At 47.3% G+C, this 17,463-nt stretch overlaps 1 protein-coding gene across 2 annotated transcripts in view; it reads right to left on the reverse strand.

Moving 5' to 3' along the window:
• Positions 1-17,463, reverse strand: part of ELAPOR1 (endosome-lysosome associated apoptosis and autophagy regulator 1) — a 73,275-nt gene that overhangs the window by 16,806 nt on the left and 39,006 nt on the right. For both annotated transcript variants that reach the window (XM_030868902.3, XM_060301665.2), the window contains 8 exons: positions 13,300-13,447; positions 12,749-12,829; positions 11,715-11,820; positions 11,433-11,582; positions 5,613-5,701; positions 1,988-2,165; positions 1,125-1,253; positions 626-716 (listed from right to left, as the gene is read on the reverse strand). In XM_030868902.3, the coding sequence (XP_030724762.1) occupies positions 626-716; positions 1,125-1,253; positions 1,988-2,165; positions 5,613-5,701; positions 11,433-11,582; positions 11,715-11,820; positions 12,749-12,829; positions 13,300-13,447 (972 nt within the window). The remainder of the gene's footprint in view (positions 1-625; positions 717-1,124; positions 1,254-1,987; positions 2,166-5,612; positions 5,702-11,432; positions 11,583-11,714; positions 11,821-12,748; positions 12,830-13,299; positions 13,448-17,463) is intronic.

The raw sequence follows: 17,463 nt of genomic DNA on the forward strand, positions 1-17,463 counted from the left end.
AGAAGAATCATCTCAATCTGAGTTAGTCCAAAATCACAGACTGTCAATCCCTCTTGTTTTACAGACAAGGAGCCTAAAGCCTATAGGGGCACAATGGCTTTCCCAAGTTCACGTAGCCAGTAAGTGGCAAAGCTCAAATGCCCTATCTCCCAGTCCCGTGTTCTTTGCACCGTACCACCCTGCCTGTATTTTTTTTAATGGCAAACAAATTGCTTATTATCCTAGGTCTTCTTGGGATATGGGGATAAATATGATAAGAACAATCCCTCCCAAGCTTCTTGCCCCAAATAAAGATGAACTGTCTATGGGCACCCCTGGCCCTATTTTTTACAGGTTTTTAAAATCTTATCTGATGCTGTGAGGAGGAGGAATTCAAGTAGCATGTGGCCAAATGATGGGAGAAGCTAGACGGGATGAGAGAGCAGTAGGTAATCAGCATGGGCAGCAACTAAGAATGAGTGTTAGCATTCAGGTTAACTTTATCAGACCATAACCATGATCTCCTCTGTTCTGAACTGACACTTCCACAAGCCAGAAGCCTTCTCCTCTACAACACTCCTAGCTATGTGGGACCTGGATGTGGCCAAGGGTGGTATGGGCTTCCCTTTAACTTTGTACTCCTCACCTAAATCCTGGCACAACCAGAGTGAGGATCATGAAGTCATTGTCTGAGGCTCCAACAGCTGTATAAATGTGATCACCAGCCACCTCCCAGCCTGGAAAAGGAGAGGGAAGAGTTAATGCCCAGTGGTCTTGGGTGCAGGGCAAATGTGCACCCAGATGACACTCTGGAAGAGAGATAACACCGTCCTTTGAGGCGTTCAGAATCACCGCCAAACAAACCATGTTACTTCTCTGGCTACTTTGGTCAAAGTCTCTGAAACTCTCAGAGCACGGCCTTTGGAGTATGTACACATTGTTTCTAGTTCTGTTTCTGTCTCTAAAACAAAGGCTTGGCAGAATATATATTATATGCCCATGGGCAGTGGAGCATGCAGGGGAGTGCATGGCACGATTAGCTCATTTTTCTCCAGACATCCCTATTATGAAGAAACGTGAGGTGGGAAGAGCCCCTGTGGCAGTGCATCGAGCTGAAAGCTCACAGTCAGGAGGGAGGCAGTTACCTGTCATGCCCTTGTACTCAAAGTTGATCCCACTGAGGACGGTCGTTTCCATGTTCGTGGGCAGCGTGTTCCACCATTTGTATTCGAATCCCACGGCAGGTTCGGTCCCCGCTGGGCAGTGGCTACAATCTGGGGGAGCCGTAAGATCCACGCATTCAGCAGGAAGGCCACAGCCACCCTTACTGGAGCTGCTGTCACACAGACAAGTGGCAACAGAGGTGGGCAGCCCAACAAGAGGTGGTGCTGAGCACCGTTGCACAGTGACATCAAGCTGACTTGAAAGCATTCTGACAATGTTATTTAACAAACTCAGGGTGTAAACACTGACCCTTCATTATCATATTCCAATTAGGCTACTGGCCCATCAAATTATTCATTTTAAAGCTTAAACATATCCTCTGGTCTGGTACATATAGTTAATATTGTTTGTCACATTGTTATCCTCAAATGCCTTCACATTCATAGGTATACAAAACCCCCCAACTCCCTTTTTGCAGAGTGGCTTACAAATCCTGATTGTGTCAGTGTGGCCATCCCAGCTCCCTAAACCTTCTAGGTAGTGTCCCTGCCACATGCTGGAAGCCTCTGATGTGAGGATTGGGTCCCTTCAGGCCTGAGTCACATTCAAAGTTGGAATGAGGAGGAAGGTCGGCAGTTCTCAAGTATGACTCGGACCTACAGACAGGGCCCACCCTGACCTCTCTTCTCCTGAGTATAGACCTCAGAGGTGGCCTGGCCCTTCCTGCCTCCCTTGGAAAGACAGAGCCCGTGTTCAGCTGACACTGGGAGTGCCCACGTGGCCCACCCATGTGGGTGGCGTGGGAAGGGACGCGAGGCAGGGAGTGGGGTGGGGGAGGGGTTACCGGAGCCATTGGAATAAGAGCCATAAGGGCAGGGCTCGCAGGTGCTGCTGTTGGTCTTGAAGAAACCAGGGTTGCAGGGTGGGCAGCGGGTCTTCACGCCAGAGGCGGGCAGCTTCACTGCCCCCTCCAGGTCCTCACTGCAGATTTTCGGCTGGGCCCATTTGTACATGAGCTGTGTCTGCAGAAACAAAGCACGACTCAGCCTTCCTGCATGGGATTATCTTCAGGAATTTACCTTGAGAGTGGGGGGATTCTGGGCTCCAGTGAAAGCTCCACCACGGTGGGGCACTTTGTTTTGGTCACCGATATACCCCAGGCCCGTCGCCTAGCGCCTGGTACATGGTCATGCTCAATAAATATCTGCTGAATGCATGTTGACTGAATGAAGAGGGATAGACCTAATGAGGACTCGTGTGTCGGATGGAATGGGGGGACCAGTTGCCTCCAGAGAAAGCTCTGATTCCAGTGTAGAATCTTATTCCTACCAATGTCACAGGAAAAGCCGCCGGTGAAAATCCCAGAACACGAAAAGGCATGGAGTAGAGGTGGCTTATGTAACCCCTGGGGAGAAGAGAGGTTGGCTGAGGTGCCCCAGTTTGTCTTCCAAGTGTTTTCTTTGCTTTTTCACTTATTCAGTAGGCATCTATAGCAAGTCTAATAGATCTATGTGACTCAGAGACGAAGGACGTGGCCCCTGCCCTCAAGGAGCTCACCGTCTAGCAAGAGCACCAAGCACATAATAACAATCCCCATGGGGGTATGGACACTACGTTCTCTGGGACATCCAGGCAAGAGGAACGATGTTGGTTAAAGAACACAAACTTCCAGTTATAAGATCAGTAAGTTCTGGGTATCTAAGGTACAGGTGATTAGAGTTAATAATACTGTATTATACACTTGAGAGCTGCTGAGAGAGTAGATATTAAACATTCTCACCACAGAAAAGAAATGGTAATTATGTGACCTGATGGAGCTGTTAGCTAGCTCTATGGTGGTCATCATCTTGCAGTATGTAAGTGTATAAAATCAATACATTGTACACCTTAAACTTACACGATGTTATGTGTCGGTTATATCTCAAAAAAACCAGGGGAAAAAGGCAAGAGGAACGGCCAGCCACCAAGTCAGTGAACAAGAGAAGCATTGTATCTGTCACTTATTAGGGTCGTCCCTAGTCTTTTGATGGAGAAATTGGATAGAGAAGAGGAGATGAATTACAGGAGGCCTTGGTGAATCAGGGGTGAGGTTGGGCAGTGTGAAGCTTCCCGTGTGGCCCTCGGGCGAGTCAGAAACAAAAGGATTGCATTGAGGTGATGATGCAAATGCTCTGTGTAGCATACCATACATGTGAAAAGGTGGGTGAATAAAGCATCGGTCCATTTTATTAAGGATAAGAAATGACAGGGTCTTAAAAGGGTCCCGTGCTGCCTGCATTGAAGGTGAGCCCTGAGACAGACAACTCTTCTCCCTGCTCAGCTCAGCCTTTCTCCCTGTGAAGAGCAGCCAGTGACCAGAGACCTGGACTAGTGCTCTAAACTTATCTCAACTGGCTTGTCTCCTTGAGTCTCATAGAGAGAAAGGTCTGGGGAGCGGGTAGACTGATTTAGACCATCTCTTGGAGCAGCACACTCAGCAGCCCCAGTGGATTGGCCATCCTGGTCCCTGAGAAAGCACTGAGGCACAGCAAAGGCCATAATAGGAGTCCCTTGATATTAAAATACAGCTTAGAAAACAAAATCCCAAGCAGAACCAGTGTGGGCCTGAGGGCTGAGGCTTCTGTAAAGCAATCCTGGTGACTGCATATCCCTGGGCACTCCTCACCGTGTATACTCCAGGGCTCCTCCCTGAGCTGTGCTTTGGCGGGGCTGCAAGGTGCGAGCACTGGCTCTGGCCCCACTCAGCATCTAAAGACCCTCAAGGTGATCAGGGGAGGGCAGGCACCCAGGCTTGCAAGCATCAGAGCACACGACGGATCTAGAATGCCTTGGTCTAAGCCGGGAGGGGAAAGAGTGGGGCAGAAGGAAGCAAAGACAGCCACAATCAGCCACATGTCATGCCCTGGAGGGAGAAGAGGGGCAGGATTGTTCTCATTTAATCAGTGGGTCAACTGAGGCCAAGGACATGACAGTAATTTTTACAAGGTCATGCAGAACACCAGACACTACAGAACGGGGTCTAAGGTGCAACTGACAAGATATATCATTTCGCCTGGCTGCTAGGGAAGGGGATTTTGCTCGAAACATGAGGGTGGGGTGGGGCAGTGCGGGGGCAGTAAGAGATGACTATAGAAACAATCACCGTAAAGGATTGGACTTTATCCCATGCTTAATTAGCAAAAAGAGGATTCGGCCAGCCAGCCAGCCAGGAAACATTTATACATCCTAATAGCCAAGCATATGCTTAGCGCTGAATGATGCAGAATTCCCCACTCCTGTTTCCTGAGAGGCTCTGATTTAGGGATATAGGCAGCAGTTCATTCAGAATGTCTAATCTGAGACAGATCCCTCCACTTGTGCCCTTGAGCCCTCCCTGCTCATTTACTGTTGTTCCTCGAACTCATCCGGCACACACCTGCCCCCTCTACACCTGCTGCGTGCCCCCTGCCTGGAGAGCTCCCCTTCACCTCACTCAGATGTCTGCTCAAATGTCACCTCCTCACAGAGGTCATCCTTACCCTCTCTAAAATAGCTCTGTCATTCTTTATCTCCCAATCCTGTTTTATGTTTTTCTTCCTACCACATACCACCATCAGACGTATGACTATACACCCATTTGTTGTCTGTCTGTTGTCTCTCCCTCCACTTGCTCCCCAACAGGAATTAAGCTCCACGAGAGTAGACGTTCCCTTGGTTTTGTGAGCTGCTGCACACCTAGCGCCCAGCACAGTGGCTGGTTGTACATGTGAACAAATGACCTCCTCTGAAACGCCTTCCCTGCTCGCCACCCCCCATCCTGGTCACTCCTCTTCTGGGTTCCCCCAGTGCCCTGCACACCGTAAGGCCCATCTTCCTTGTCCCTGCCCTCCCCCACAGGACTGTGAGCCTCTGAGGGCAGGAGCCCTTCTCGCTCAGCTCTGATTCCCCAGCTGGAGCACAGTGCCAGGCGCAACAGCTGATGCTCAAAAAATGCCTGTTGACTCAATGGCAGAGCAGACTACAAAGGAAAGTCTTTCTGAGGCAGAAAGCCTGGGGGCAACGAGGGAGCCAGCAGAGACGGAACAAGTCAGGCCATTCTCCAGTGAGCCAGGAAGTAGGAATCATCCCCTTTGCCAGCCCACAAGAGCAGCGCCGAGGGGCCAAGTCTGATGAGTTCCATGAAGAGATAAGTACGTGTGGACAGGCAGCCATTGCCCAGGGGGTGAAGCAAATGGAAGAAACCGAGGAAAAGAAAACGAAGGTGTTTTTCGAAACAGAGCCTATGTGAATAAGCAGCAGAACAAATGTGGCAAAAACAGCTTCTGACCTGAAAATAAATGAGGTCATCTCGTTTTACTTCCCCACTGGCCCCAGGGTCACTGCAGAGGTCTGTGGGGTTTTCTGGGGTGCCAGCTTCACTGGCCGCTGGAGGTCCGGATCTGGCAAAGCCCAAGGAGCAGGCAAAGGGGCCCCATGACCGTGCTACCCACCTCTCCACTGGCATCACAGGCCGTGTGAGTGTAGAAGTAATCTTTGTCTGTGCAGGCTGGCCGCACTCTGCAGGTGGAGGATCCTTTTTCTAAATGGCAGATGCAAGGACAAATATTTGAAGTTAAAAAAGCAGAGCTCTTGACCACTTGCTTACGATGCTATAACGCCCCAGACCTTGGGGTGAGGCACAACACAGACATTGCAGAAAGTAGACAGTCCTGCACACCCACCTTCCCTTTGCCTGAGCAGCAACATTTTCGGTCCCTAAATCCCTGCTCAGATACACCCTTTGCACCTCTCCCCGGTGCTGATGAGAAACCACTGGGCCTGCCCTGTGGAGCAGGGCATGGAGAGGTGGACTGGCCAAAGGACCAGCAAGGAGGGAGGTAGCCAGAAGGAGCATCTTGCAGGTTTACCACCAATTCCCTGGAACTCGCCATCTTCCAGGTGCCTCAGAACCCTGACTGTGCAGGTGGTTTTTCTACTCCTGAAGGGTTGAAGCAAAACATAGGAAAGCTAGGACAGTGCTTCATCCTCTTACTCCAATTCTGTCTCTGAATTGTCTCTTAATATACGCCTAGAATGAAGGGCTTCCACCTCTGTATTTCCGCTTCTCCATGCAGCGATCCTACGCAAATAAGGTGACGGTTTAATTCAACTCTTCTCACTTTCCCCACCCCCAGGCCTCACAGTACTCTCTAAGCTTTGACCTGAACTTAATGAAAAATGTTATTATCATTTTTATTTACTTTACTCTCTGTATGTTTTTTTTTTAAAAAAATATTTATGTATTTATTTATTTCGGCTGCGCCAGGTCTTAGTTGTGGCATGTTTAGTTGCAGCATGCGAGCTTCTTAGTTGCAGAATGCAAACTCGTAGTTGCGGCATGAGAACTCGTAGTTGCGGCATGAGAACTCATAGTTGTGGCATGCATGTGGGCTCTAGTTCCCCGACCAGGGATCGAACCCAGACCCCCTGCATTGGGAGTGTGGAGTCTTATCCACTGCACCACCAGGCAAGCCCTTCTATATATTCTTCTTATATCTAGGTTAGTTCTGCTTTAACCCTATGAACCCCTGGATAGCAAGAACTATTTCAATGAATCCCTCTTTAAAGCAATGGATTTCATCTTTTTTGAATTACAAACCCTTTTGAGAATTTGAAAAAAAGACCTGTTTCCTGTATCCTGAAAAATATACATACTCCATGCAAATAATTTTTTTTTAATTTCCAGGAGATCTACTTTCTCCAGAATAAAAACCATTGCTTTACAGAGTGCCAGTACAATACTGCTTACTACTACTGTCACCACTATTTCTAATGTGACTACTGTGTTACCTGCAGCTAAGCAGGTGATCATGGTGAGACCTCTTCTCTCTATTACCTGACAGGCAGTTTGGTAGAACGGAATGAGATTTTTAAGTCAGACCGATCTGGGTTTGGATCCTGCTTAATCATTTAGCTGCATCGCTTTCGGCAAGTTACTTAACCTCTCTGAGCCTTTGTGCTCTCACCTGTAGAGCAGGAAGAATAACATCTTCTTACTGGAGCCAGCACATACCTGACACATTGTAAGTAAGAATTTGCTAAGTGCTGGTAACTATTATCACCTGGGTTTGTGGGACTTATTTTTATTTGGTAGCTGTCATGGGATTTTTAATAAGGATTAGAAGTCCCCTTTCTCTTCCAGTTAAGGCTTATTTCTCAACTGGTCCCTTCTTCTTCCCAAGGCACCAAATGAGTTGCTAGATCGGAGAATCTCCTAGTTACCGCCTTGTTGGCCTGCATTGGGGAGTTCCCTCAATCACACATTTCCATGCCTCTTCTGTCCCCATCTTAATTAGCCTGGGCAAGAGGGAACTACTGGCTGAGAAACAGCTGGGGTCTTCTCAGCTCATTTACTTGGTTAACAAACAAAGGCCTATTTCAACATAGAGGGATCCAGGGACTCCTGGTTTTGACAGACTTGGCCAGGAGAAGTTTGGGGGGAGATGCTGAAAATAAGCCAGTTCCCAGGCCCTTGCATACTAGATCTAGCAAATTGCAAGTTACGTGTTAGAAAGTGCATTCCACACAGGGACCTTTCTCTGCTTGTCAAATATTTGTTCAACCTGACACCCCAGCTCTGGGTTTCAGCAAAAAGGGTCCAGCTGTTTACACACTGACAACTTCTAAACTGGTTTTAATAAATGATTAACGCAAATGCTGAGCCAGACCTCACTTTCCCAGCTCAGGTTTCATCAAGGTGTTGAAACTGGAGACTAGTCATGTTCGAAGGATTGGCCTAGATATTTGTTGAGAAAATGAAAAGTGATTCCTGTAGGACTGGCCCTGGGTAAAACTGTTTGTAGATAAAGTTTGTCTTGGGGGCTCCACCTGCTCTTTCTGTACCTTCCTCCTCCTTTCCGTATCTTCCCCCTGCCTCCGGAAATACAACCTTCTCGTTCTGATCCTTTTTATCCAAGGAAAACATTTCCCCTGAAGATTTCAGTACCGAATGAACCCAATGCCCAGCTCCGACACCACCACAGACTCTGGGCAAATCCCTTAACCTCTGTGAGCTTCTCCTAATTCATTTGTAAATGGGGAAATCACCCCTTCGCTATGCTACGAGTAATGAGAAAATGTTTTGTAAACTGTAAAGTACGGTACAAGTGACTTATTATTGTTACCTATGCCCAGAGTGGTTTCACACCACAAGAAGACTGCTGGGACAGGCCTTAATGTAAATGAATAAATAAAATCAGTGCTTACTACCTGCCAGACACTGTTCTAAATCTTTACCTGTTTTAATCCGTGCACACAATGATGCTATGAGGTAGATACAATTATTGTCATTCCCATTCTAGAGATGAGAAAACTGAGGCACAGACAAGTGATTTGCCCAAGGTGGCGCAGCTAGGAAGTGGTGGAGCAAGTATTTGAACCGCAGTGATTTTGTTCTGGAGTCCATGCCCTTAAACCCTGTGCTGTTCTATTAGGAAATGAATCCCTAATATTAAACATAACACAAAGGAATTAATCCTAATGATCAAATTTAATCTCTCAATGAGAAAGATGCTTTCAGTCAAGCCTTTGTCCCTGACATCCTCATGCGCATCAACTCCTCGTTAGTCTAGGTCCTGAATACGGGCAATGGCACCTGATGCAAAATCTTCTGACTGTAGCTTCTGCCTCCAGCTCTTCCTTTCCTCATCCATTTTCCAAATGGCAACCAGAATGGTCTTTCAAAGGCACAAGCCAGATCATGTCATTCCCAGGTTTACATTCTTCAATGGCTTCAAACGCTGATAGGATCAAATCCCAATTCTGTAGCAATGGCACAGAAGGGTTTAACAGTAATCTGTTCCCTGCCCACCTCTTAGCCTTGGATGCTAATTCTAAGTAAACTCCAGCAATGCTGAGTTACTCCTGGATCCCTGAGCCTTCTGGCCTTGGCTCACACTTCTTCCAGAATAATCCTGCCTCCATCAAATCACCAACTCATCTTTCAAGATAGCTTATCTTTCAAGACCACAGCTAGTGCAGCCTTTCCTCCCTCCCCAGAGAGGACTGACCATTTCCCCCTTTTGCTTCCACCGCACATTACACTCAGTACTCCTATCCTAGCACCTCCTGTACCGTGGAGTTATTACACTTGGTGTTTCTATAACCACATTTCCACTTTTGACATAACCTGGAGGGCAGCACCAGCTGTAACCTTAGCATCAAGTCCAAGCCCTGGCACCCAGTGGCCACTCAGAATATATTTACAAATGAATGACTAAATGGTCACAGGGCCTCCTGCCACTCCCTTTATGTACATTCCATCATAGGCTCTCATCAGACTCTCTCTGCATTTTCCCAGTCTCCCACTGACCCTGTATTCTGGAACAATCAAGTCCCAAAGAAACGTGATACTCTTTGTATCCCAAGCTGAACATATTCTTCATAGTAAAATCTCACTTTCCATTTAAAGAGGTGGATGGAGAAATCAGTGGCAAAAGGAGAATAGACTCCAAGAATTCAGGCTCCCAAACTAATACCTTCCTAACCGCTCTCTGGATAGAAATCAATTTACATAGCATTGATCAAAACACTCTGTAGGCAGTTCTTCTAGAACCACCTTGCCATTTAAACCCTGTACCACAGCGGGGCTGGAAAGGGAGCTGGAGAAAAAGACTAACAAAGACCGCTATTGATAGAGCAGGGAAGAGGAATACGAAATTCAAGTGGAAAAACGGGAATTTAGACTTATAGGTAAAAACTTCCCCCAAGATCTAAAAATCTATGTTCTTGCTGAAAGCTACACTCATTTGGCAAGATCTGTGTAGATAAAGAGAACTTCTATTTTAGGAATGGTGTAGAAATAAGCAGCTCACAAGGTCAGTGGCGGGTCTTGGCTGAGCAAACATGTACTGTGATGCCTGTGTGAAGGGTGGGTGTGTCTGTGTAGGGATGGGCGTGTCTGATTAAGAGAGGGCCTTGAGCCGGGTTTGTATATAGTTCTGTGTAAAAAAGGAAAAATGGAATAGTTATGGGCATTTGCAGGGGAAGGGAGGGGACTCTTTCTCTCTCCCTACCTGTTTGTTTCAGAACCTGTCTTGGAGATTGGTTGATGTGCCAGTCATTGGACTGTCTAAGCACAGGGCCCTCTGGGGACACTACCCATCTTATACCAGAGCCCTGCTGCTGTCGAGATCCTCTCAAATAACCAGGTCCCGTTTCTCAAAGTTGGGCTGTTTTAGGAAGTTATCCAGGGACTGCAGAAATAGGCTGCTTCCCACTGTCCTCTTATTTTCCCTTAGAGCAGTGGTTTTCCAACTGTGTTCCAAGGATCCCTGGATTTCCTGACAAGGCCTGCTTTGAATTCAATGGATGCTTTGAATTCAGTGGATGAAAGATTATAGCTTCTTGCTATCAAAATGTTTTGAGTAACAATACGACCTCATGGGGCTTCCCTGGTGGCACAGTGGTTGAGACTCTGCCTGCCAATGCAGGGGACACGGGTTCGAGCCCTGGTCTGGGAAGGTCCCACATGCCGCGGAGCAACTAGGCCCGTGAGCCACAACTACTGAGCCTGAGCATCTGGAGCTTGTGCTCTGCAACAAGAGAGGCCACGATAGTGAGAGGCCCGCGCACCGCGATGAAGAGTGGCCCCCGCTCGCCGCAACTAGAGAAAGCCCTCACACAGAAACGAAGACCCAATACAGCCAAAAATAAAATAAATAAATAAATAAAATTAAAAAAAAAACAATATGACTTCATGGCTCTTCTAAATTAACTTTGATAATAATTGTTATAAATTAAGATGTATAAATTTATGCCTCTTTTATCTACTGTATATATTATTTATAATTCCAATCTTAATTAAGGTTTCATTAAAAAACGATTGCAACCCCTTTCCATAGCTTTCCTAATTCCTCTAATTCTGAGCTGCTTTTGCTTTTTGCCGTGGTGCCCTGCACTTTTTGCTATCTAATACACTATATAATTTACTATATATTTATTATTTAGTTATTATAGTTATTATGTATGCCATTTACATTCTAGAATGTAAATTCCATGAAGACAGGGACCCTTGTCTATTTTTTTCACTGAAGTATTCCAAACACCTAGAGTAAAGGCCTGGCAGATAGTAGAGGCCTGATAAATACTTACTGAATGATTTCATTTCAAGAGTGATTGGCGGATTAGGTGGGCTCTTCCAGGGCCCAGAAAGCAAGTGCTTAAGAAGAATTGTCTTCAGCTTGGCCAAAAAGATGGTTCCACTTCCTGTCTGTCCCTGTGTATATGTTGGTACCCCCCCACCAAACTCTTCCCGCCCTCAGAAACATCACCTGAATATTTGTCAGGGTCACACTGGTGGCAAGAAGTCTCTCCCTTATTGGAATAAGAGTTAGCTGGGCAAAGTTTGCAGCAGGAGGAACCCTTCTGGTCTGCGTATGTGCCTGGTTTACAGGGGAAGCATTCTGAAGTGTAGGCCACTCCTAGGGAGGACGAACAACATAGGAAAGCAAGAATTGAGCCTAGAGACTGAACGCCCTGAGGACTAACCCACACCCTCCCTGCTGAAGTCAGCATCAGACCCCAGACCCAACCCCATTCTCTGTTCTCTGTACCTGTTATGGCGATGTTTCTCACCAGCACAGGCTTAGAAACTTTGGACCACACTGAGAAAGCTGTGGTTCTCCAGTAGAGGACGTTATTGCCTCGATTTAGTTCGACCTAAAAACCACAAACAGGAGTTAGTTCAGTCACAGAGACAGGTATTGCTAATCCATTGCATTAGCCTCCTGTTGGGATCCCCCCACTTGCAGTCTGCATGGCAGTGCCTATTCTGCTCCTCTCCCTCAACTTCCTCAGTGTTGCCCTTCCTCCCAGCTCCTCTCTCCTTCTTATTTTCTTTTTATAAATTTATTATTTATTTTTGGCTGCATCGGGTCTTCGTTGCTGTGTACGGGCTTTCTCTAGTTGCGGTGAGCAGGGGCTACTCTTCCTTGTGGTGCGCGGGCTTCTCATTGCGGTGGCTTCTCTTGTTGCACAGCACGGACTGTAGGCGCGCGGGCTTAAGTAGTTGTGGCTCACGGGCTCTAGAGCGCAGGCTCAGTAGTTGCGGCGCACGAGCTCAGTTGCTCCATGGCATGTGGGATCTTCCCGGACCAGGGATTGAACCTGGTGCCCTGCATTGGCAGGTGGATTCTTAACCACTGCGCCACCAGGGGAGCCCTCCTCTCTCCTTCTAAGGCTCCTCTTACAACCCTCTCATGCCCTCTCCCACTTCTCCTTCAGTCACATATACCATGAGCATTTCTATGTTGAGACCAATGAAGGGACCTGAGGGTACTGACAACAGGGTGGCTGAAACTCCCTCATTCTTCTCTGGTTGTATTTATCCATGCCCCAGCCCCAGAAGACTGGGCCTTTAAAGCCGGAAAGCTGCTGGTCCTTGGGGTCAAGCCAGAGGAGCAAGTCAGTTCACATCCACATTATGTCAACTCAAGAGGGGAGAAACTATAGCATCCTCATGTTGTCAGACAACTGCCCTCTAGGGAGAGAAGAGTGGAGGCCCAGATGGGGAGGAAGCACTCTTTGGAGGAAAGGCCCTTGGTCCCTTTTCTGGAATCTCCAGGGAGAAGGCTGTTCTGATACTCACACTGTGCAATTCCCATCCTTTCTCTGTGGTTTTCATCCACCTCGAGTCATCTGCATTGGGCTGGCACTGGTCATTCTGAACCTGAGGCAGCAGGAATTTGAGATCAGGGTCTCTCAGCTTTCTAAGGAAACGAATTGCTTACCCCATGATGCCCCAGCCCTTCAGAGGGCCCTTCTCATGGGAGAAGGACTGAGTTCAGAAGTCATGAGATTTGAAGTATGGCAGGAGCTAGTTACACACACAAGATGTCAGTACGCGGACACTAAAGAAATTATGCGTTAACTCAGAGCTGTTACGTGCTGTTTTCATGTCTGAACAGGGCAGAACACCTACGAATCTCCCAGACTCTATCTACTCTTCCCCCCAGGGTCCTTTGACTTCTGCCTTTCTCTTTGCCTTTTGAAGCCTCAGCTCACTTTGACCACAGTTCTCTCCAGAGGGAAGACAACTGTGAAAACTTCCCGAGCAGGACTATGCGTGTGATTCCTGTAAATGAATGTGAGCCTCGGAGGGCCTTTACCTCCCACCTTCCCCCTCAGCCAGGGGCTTACAAAAAACTCGAAGATGATGCTGGAGTCTGGGTAGTAGTATTCAAAGTTAACAGTGCCAGACTGCTTCAGGTTCACGGCGTACATCAGCGTGGCCGTGCACTCATCCGTGTTGGAGGAGATATAGTCACCCAGAGGAACCCACTTGGACCTGTGAGGGAACAGGAGCCAAGTTCACAGTCAGGAGCCCAGCCCACCAGAGCTTGTGCGATATGCAGGTCTCATGTCCTGCTAGGTCTCTGCAGAATTCCAGACTTGTGATTCACAAGTGGAAGCTTACACCTGAAAATGCTCAGTGAAGAATGACCTCCAAGTCAAGGAGCCTGGCGGTACAGCCAAGAGGAGGACAGGTAGGTGTACCTCCACATTATGCAGAGCTATCCAGAAGATAGACGGCAGGTAAGGTGTGGATAGGGGGAGGTAGATAATATTTATTGGTTGCTTACTAGCTCCCAGATGATGAACTACATATGCTACATTCATGATTCCTTTCTATCAGTAAGAGGAAATGCAATTTTGTCCCCATTTAAGGGATGACACAACGGAGGCTTTTTGAGTGCCTTGCCCAGTATAACACAGCCAGCAAGTGACAGGGCTGAGATTCAAACCCAGGTTTGACAAACTCAAAGCTCTCAAAGACAGTTAGTAGATAAAGCTATTCTTCAGAACTCAGAAGTCCATCCAATCTAATCCACCCATTTTTTTGGTTTTGGTTTTTGTTTTGAAATGTCCACTTTTAGATGCTACTAGGAACTGGTTTTTATGGGAAGGGGGAAGGGAGAAGGCATGTTGATTTTGTTTTCCAAATACCTCTACTGTGTCTACTCTACCCAAGGGCTCTTCCTTCTCCTCCCCGCATGTCCCTCAGCTCTGAATCAGCCCCAACTCGCCTCCCTGCATCCAGTCCTGCTTCCTCCAATCCCTTCTCCACAGTGTGGCTGGAGAGAGACTCCAGAAGAAAAATCTGACCCTGTCACTTCCCTGCTTGAAACTCTGACTCCCTGTTGCCCTTAGGATGGGGTACGAACTCCTCACCCACTCTCTATGCTCCAGCCCTACAGCATTTCTTTCAATTCTTCTGCCAAACTTTCTCTCACCTCTGGGTCTTCCCACACACTGTTCTCTCTTCCTGGAACAAACTTCTTCCTCCCTCTATCTATTTAATTCCTACTCGTGTCTTAGAGCAAACGTCACCTAATCTGAGAAGTCCTCCTTGACTCCTTTACCTGCCTCTGCTACGTGTGTCCTCAGCTCTCACTGTTCCCTTTCTCATAATCACAGTCCTCCTGTATTTCATTTAAAACATGTTATGAAATATTTAAGACCTGCCACACTGCTTATGAAATGCAACACAGCAGAAGTGTTGGTGTACCCCTGGCTAATCTCAACCCCCTCCGCATCACACACACCTTTCCCCACTGTCAAGTAATCACTTTCCTGAATTTGGTGCTTGACGTCCCCATGTGGTTCTCTGCCCTTCACTAATTATGTATGTATTTCTAAACAATATACTGTATGACAGCATTTTGCACGTTTTTATATCTTATGTGCTCACGGATTCTGAAACTTGCTTTTTTTCCCTCAACACGTATAATGATTGTGGAATTCCTCTATATCCATAGTCACACGTGAATAACAGCTCTTCTTTCACTTTTACCAGTATATAAGATTGCTTTCTATGGTTCGCCCATATTTATTCATGCATTACTTGTTGGCGGACATCTAGATTGTTTCCAGTTTTTTGCTATTGTGCGCACTCTTGTTAGGAACATTCTCGCACGTCTCCTTCTACGCATATTTGAGTGGAAAGTCTGGGGGTAGAACTGCTGGGTCACAGGGTATGTGAACCTCCAACTTTACCAGCTATGGCCACGTTGTGCTCCAGAGTGGCTGCCGTCAGCTACACCCACCCGCAGCGAAAGACAGCTGTTCTGGCTCCACAACCCGCCCCCCCTCCCACATCTGGAACGGTCAGATGTTAAAATTGTTGCCAATATGATACGGTAGGACAGAGTGTCTCAGTGGGCTTTAAATCTTAGTTCCTTAACTATAAGTGAGGTTGAGCATCTTTTCTTAGTTTATTTGCAGTTTGGCTTCCTCTTCGGGTCATACTTGAATTCTTCTTGAATTGCTTGTCTTCCTGCCTGGCTCGTCGATGCTGTGAGGGCAGAGACCAAACTTAACTTGCTCACTTCTGTGTCCCTAGCACTAAGCCCTGGACCTAGCACATAAGAGGGACTCAGGGCATTAAACAGCTGAATGTGGGAAATGGGTGATCAAAGACAATCCCACTATTTCACTGCTGTGCCTGAGACCAGCCCAGGTCTCCAGTGATTAATAATGGTCAGTTCAGGGGACCTCAGATTAGTCCACTGTTTTCCCCCTGTGTTTGTCAGAATAACATGGTACTTCCAGCTCTTCAACAGTTAGTGTTATTCTCAAATGGAAGCATATCCAAAATACCTAAGCTGAGCTCATCCAAGATACCCAGCTAACCTAACGGTACTGATTTCTCCTTGTTAAAAGAGACAGCACTTAAAGCTGATGTGCTCCACAGCATCAGCTATAAATAACTCCTGAAGGTGGATGAATAATTCAAAGGATGCCGTAAGTGGATTTCATTTGCAAAATGCGTCACAATTCTGACTTTTGTCAGAGCTGTCCCTGGTGAAGATCGTTTCACGTTCAATGATAACACGTCTTGATTGATTTCTAATGCCAGGCATCGCTCCAAATCTTTACAAGTATCATTTCGTTTCATCCTTACCACGGCCTCTAAGAAGAGTACTATTTTTATCACTGGTTCTTAGAATGAGGACACCAAGGCATGGAAGAGATTAGGAACCTGCCCCCGGTCATTTAGCTGTGATCTGCTTATACCTGCTTTGTTTTGCCGTGGCCCTGGGGAAAAGGGAGGCAAGTTTTCAAAGAGGAATTCTCATATGGTGGCCACCCAGACACACTGCCAAGCTCACACTGGGTAGCACTGTTGATAAATTCAGGTTAGAAAGAAGAAACTGTACAGGAAAACTTAGAGGCTTCCAAAGTTTGAGACCCTTTTTAATGCTTTTTCTCATTCTTGTTTCACCTTCACAGTATTTGGTGTTCTGTTCTTCTCCGTGAACGTACAGCATCCTTTCCACGACTCCCTTTTCACTCTTATTCCCTTTTGCTTATCCCAGTTTTGGATCTGAGGACTGTTTCCATCACCTTAGTCCTGAGACATTTACCCAGGAACCAAGGATGACCCCCTGAAGGCTCAGGAACCTGCCATGGAAACTCCATTCAGTTGGCCTGTTGTGTTTTCAATTATTTATTTTGTGTCTGCTTTGTGCCAGGTGTTAGATACTGGAGACACAGCAAAGCACAAGACAGCCCTGACCCCCTCCCTCTTGGAGCTTGCATTCTATTTCTAGTGGAGGAGACAGAAACTTAACACGCAGTTAATAACATAGTAATAACTATGGTAAGTGCCATAAGGAGAAATACAAGATGATGTATGTGTGTGTAACAGGGGCCTGTGGGGTCAGGGATGGCTTCTTTGAGGCAGTCACTTTTAGGCAGAGACCCGAGGGTGAAGCAGGAGTCAGCTGGGGGAAGAGTTGAAGAAGAGTGTGTTAAAGGTGCCAGGAGGGCGGGAGCACGGTGGCCAGCTGGCTGGAGCTCTATAAGCAGGAGGAGAGGCACTGGAGAGAGGCTGGAAGAAGGGGCAGGGGCAGAGGCCCTGCAGGCTGTGACAACGTATTGGATTTTATTCCAGTGGGAATCCACAGACTCCAGAGTTTTGAGCAGCAACGTACTGTGATTGGGCTTGTGTTTAAGAAGATCAGTCTGGCTGCTGAGGGGACGGTGGCCTGCAGGAAGCTGGGGGTGGAAGCGGAGACCAGCTGGGAGGCGCTAGAGGCAGAGCAGGTGGGAGGCGCCACTGGCGGGGGTTATTTTGGGGGCAGTGGGCTTGGATTCAGGTAAATACACAGTCGAGCAGGAAAGCCAGACACTTGGTGACGTGAGAGCAGCTGTTATTGCCTTTCTGGGGCACGGTGGGGAAATCACAAACCCTCTCTAGGTGGCCATTTCCTCTCCATTTCTCCTTTTTCCCCCTCCCGGGAATGTCGTGGGATGCCTTAAGATCCAGGCCCTGAAGCAGTCTGTGCTGTGGAAACACAA

The sequence above is a fragment of the Globicephala melas genome, chromosome 1, assembly GCF_963455315.2.
Source record: "Globicephala melas chromosome 1, mGloMel1.2, whole genome shotgun sequence".
Taxonomy (NCBI): domain Eukaryota; kingdom Metazoa; phylum Chordata; class Mammalia; order Artiodactyla; family Delphinidae; genus Globicephala; species Globicephala melas.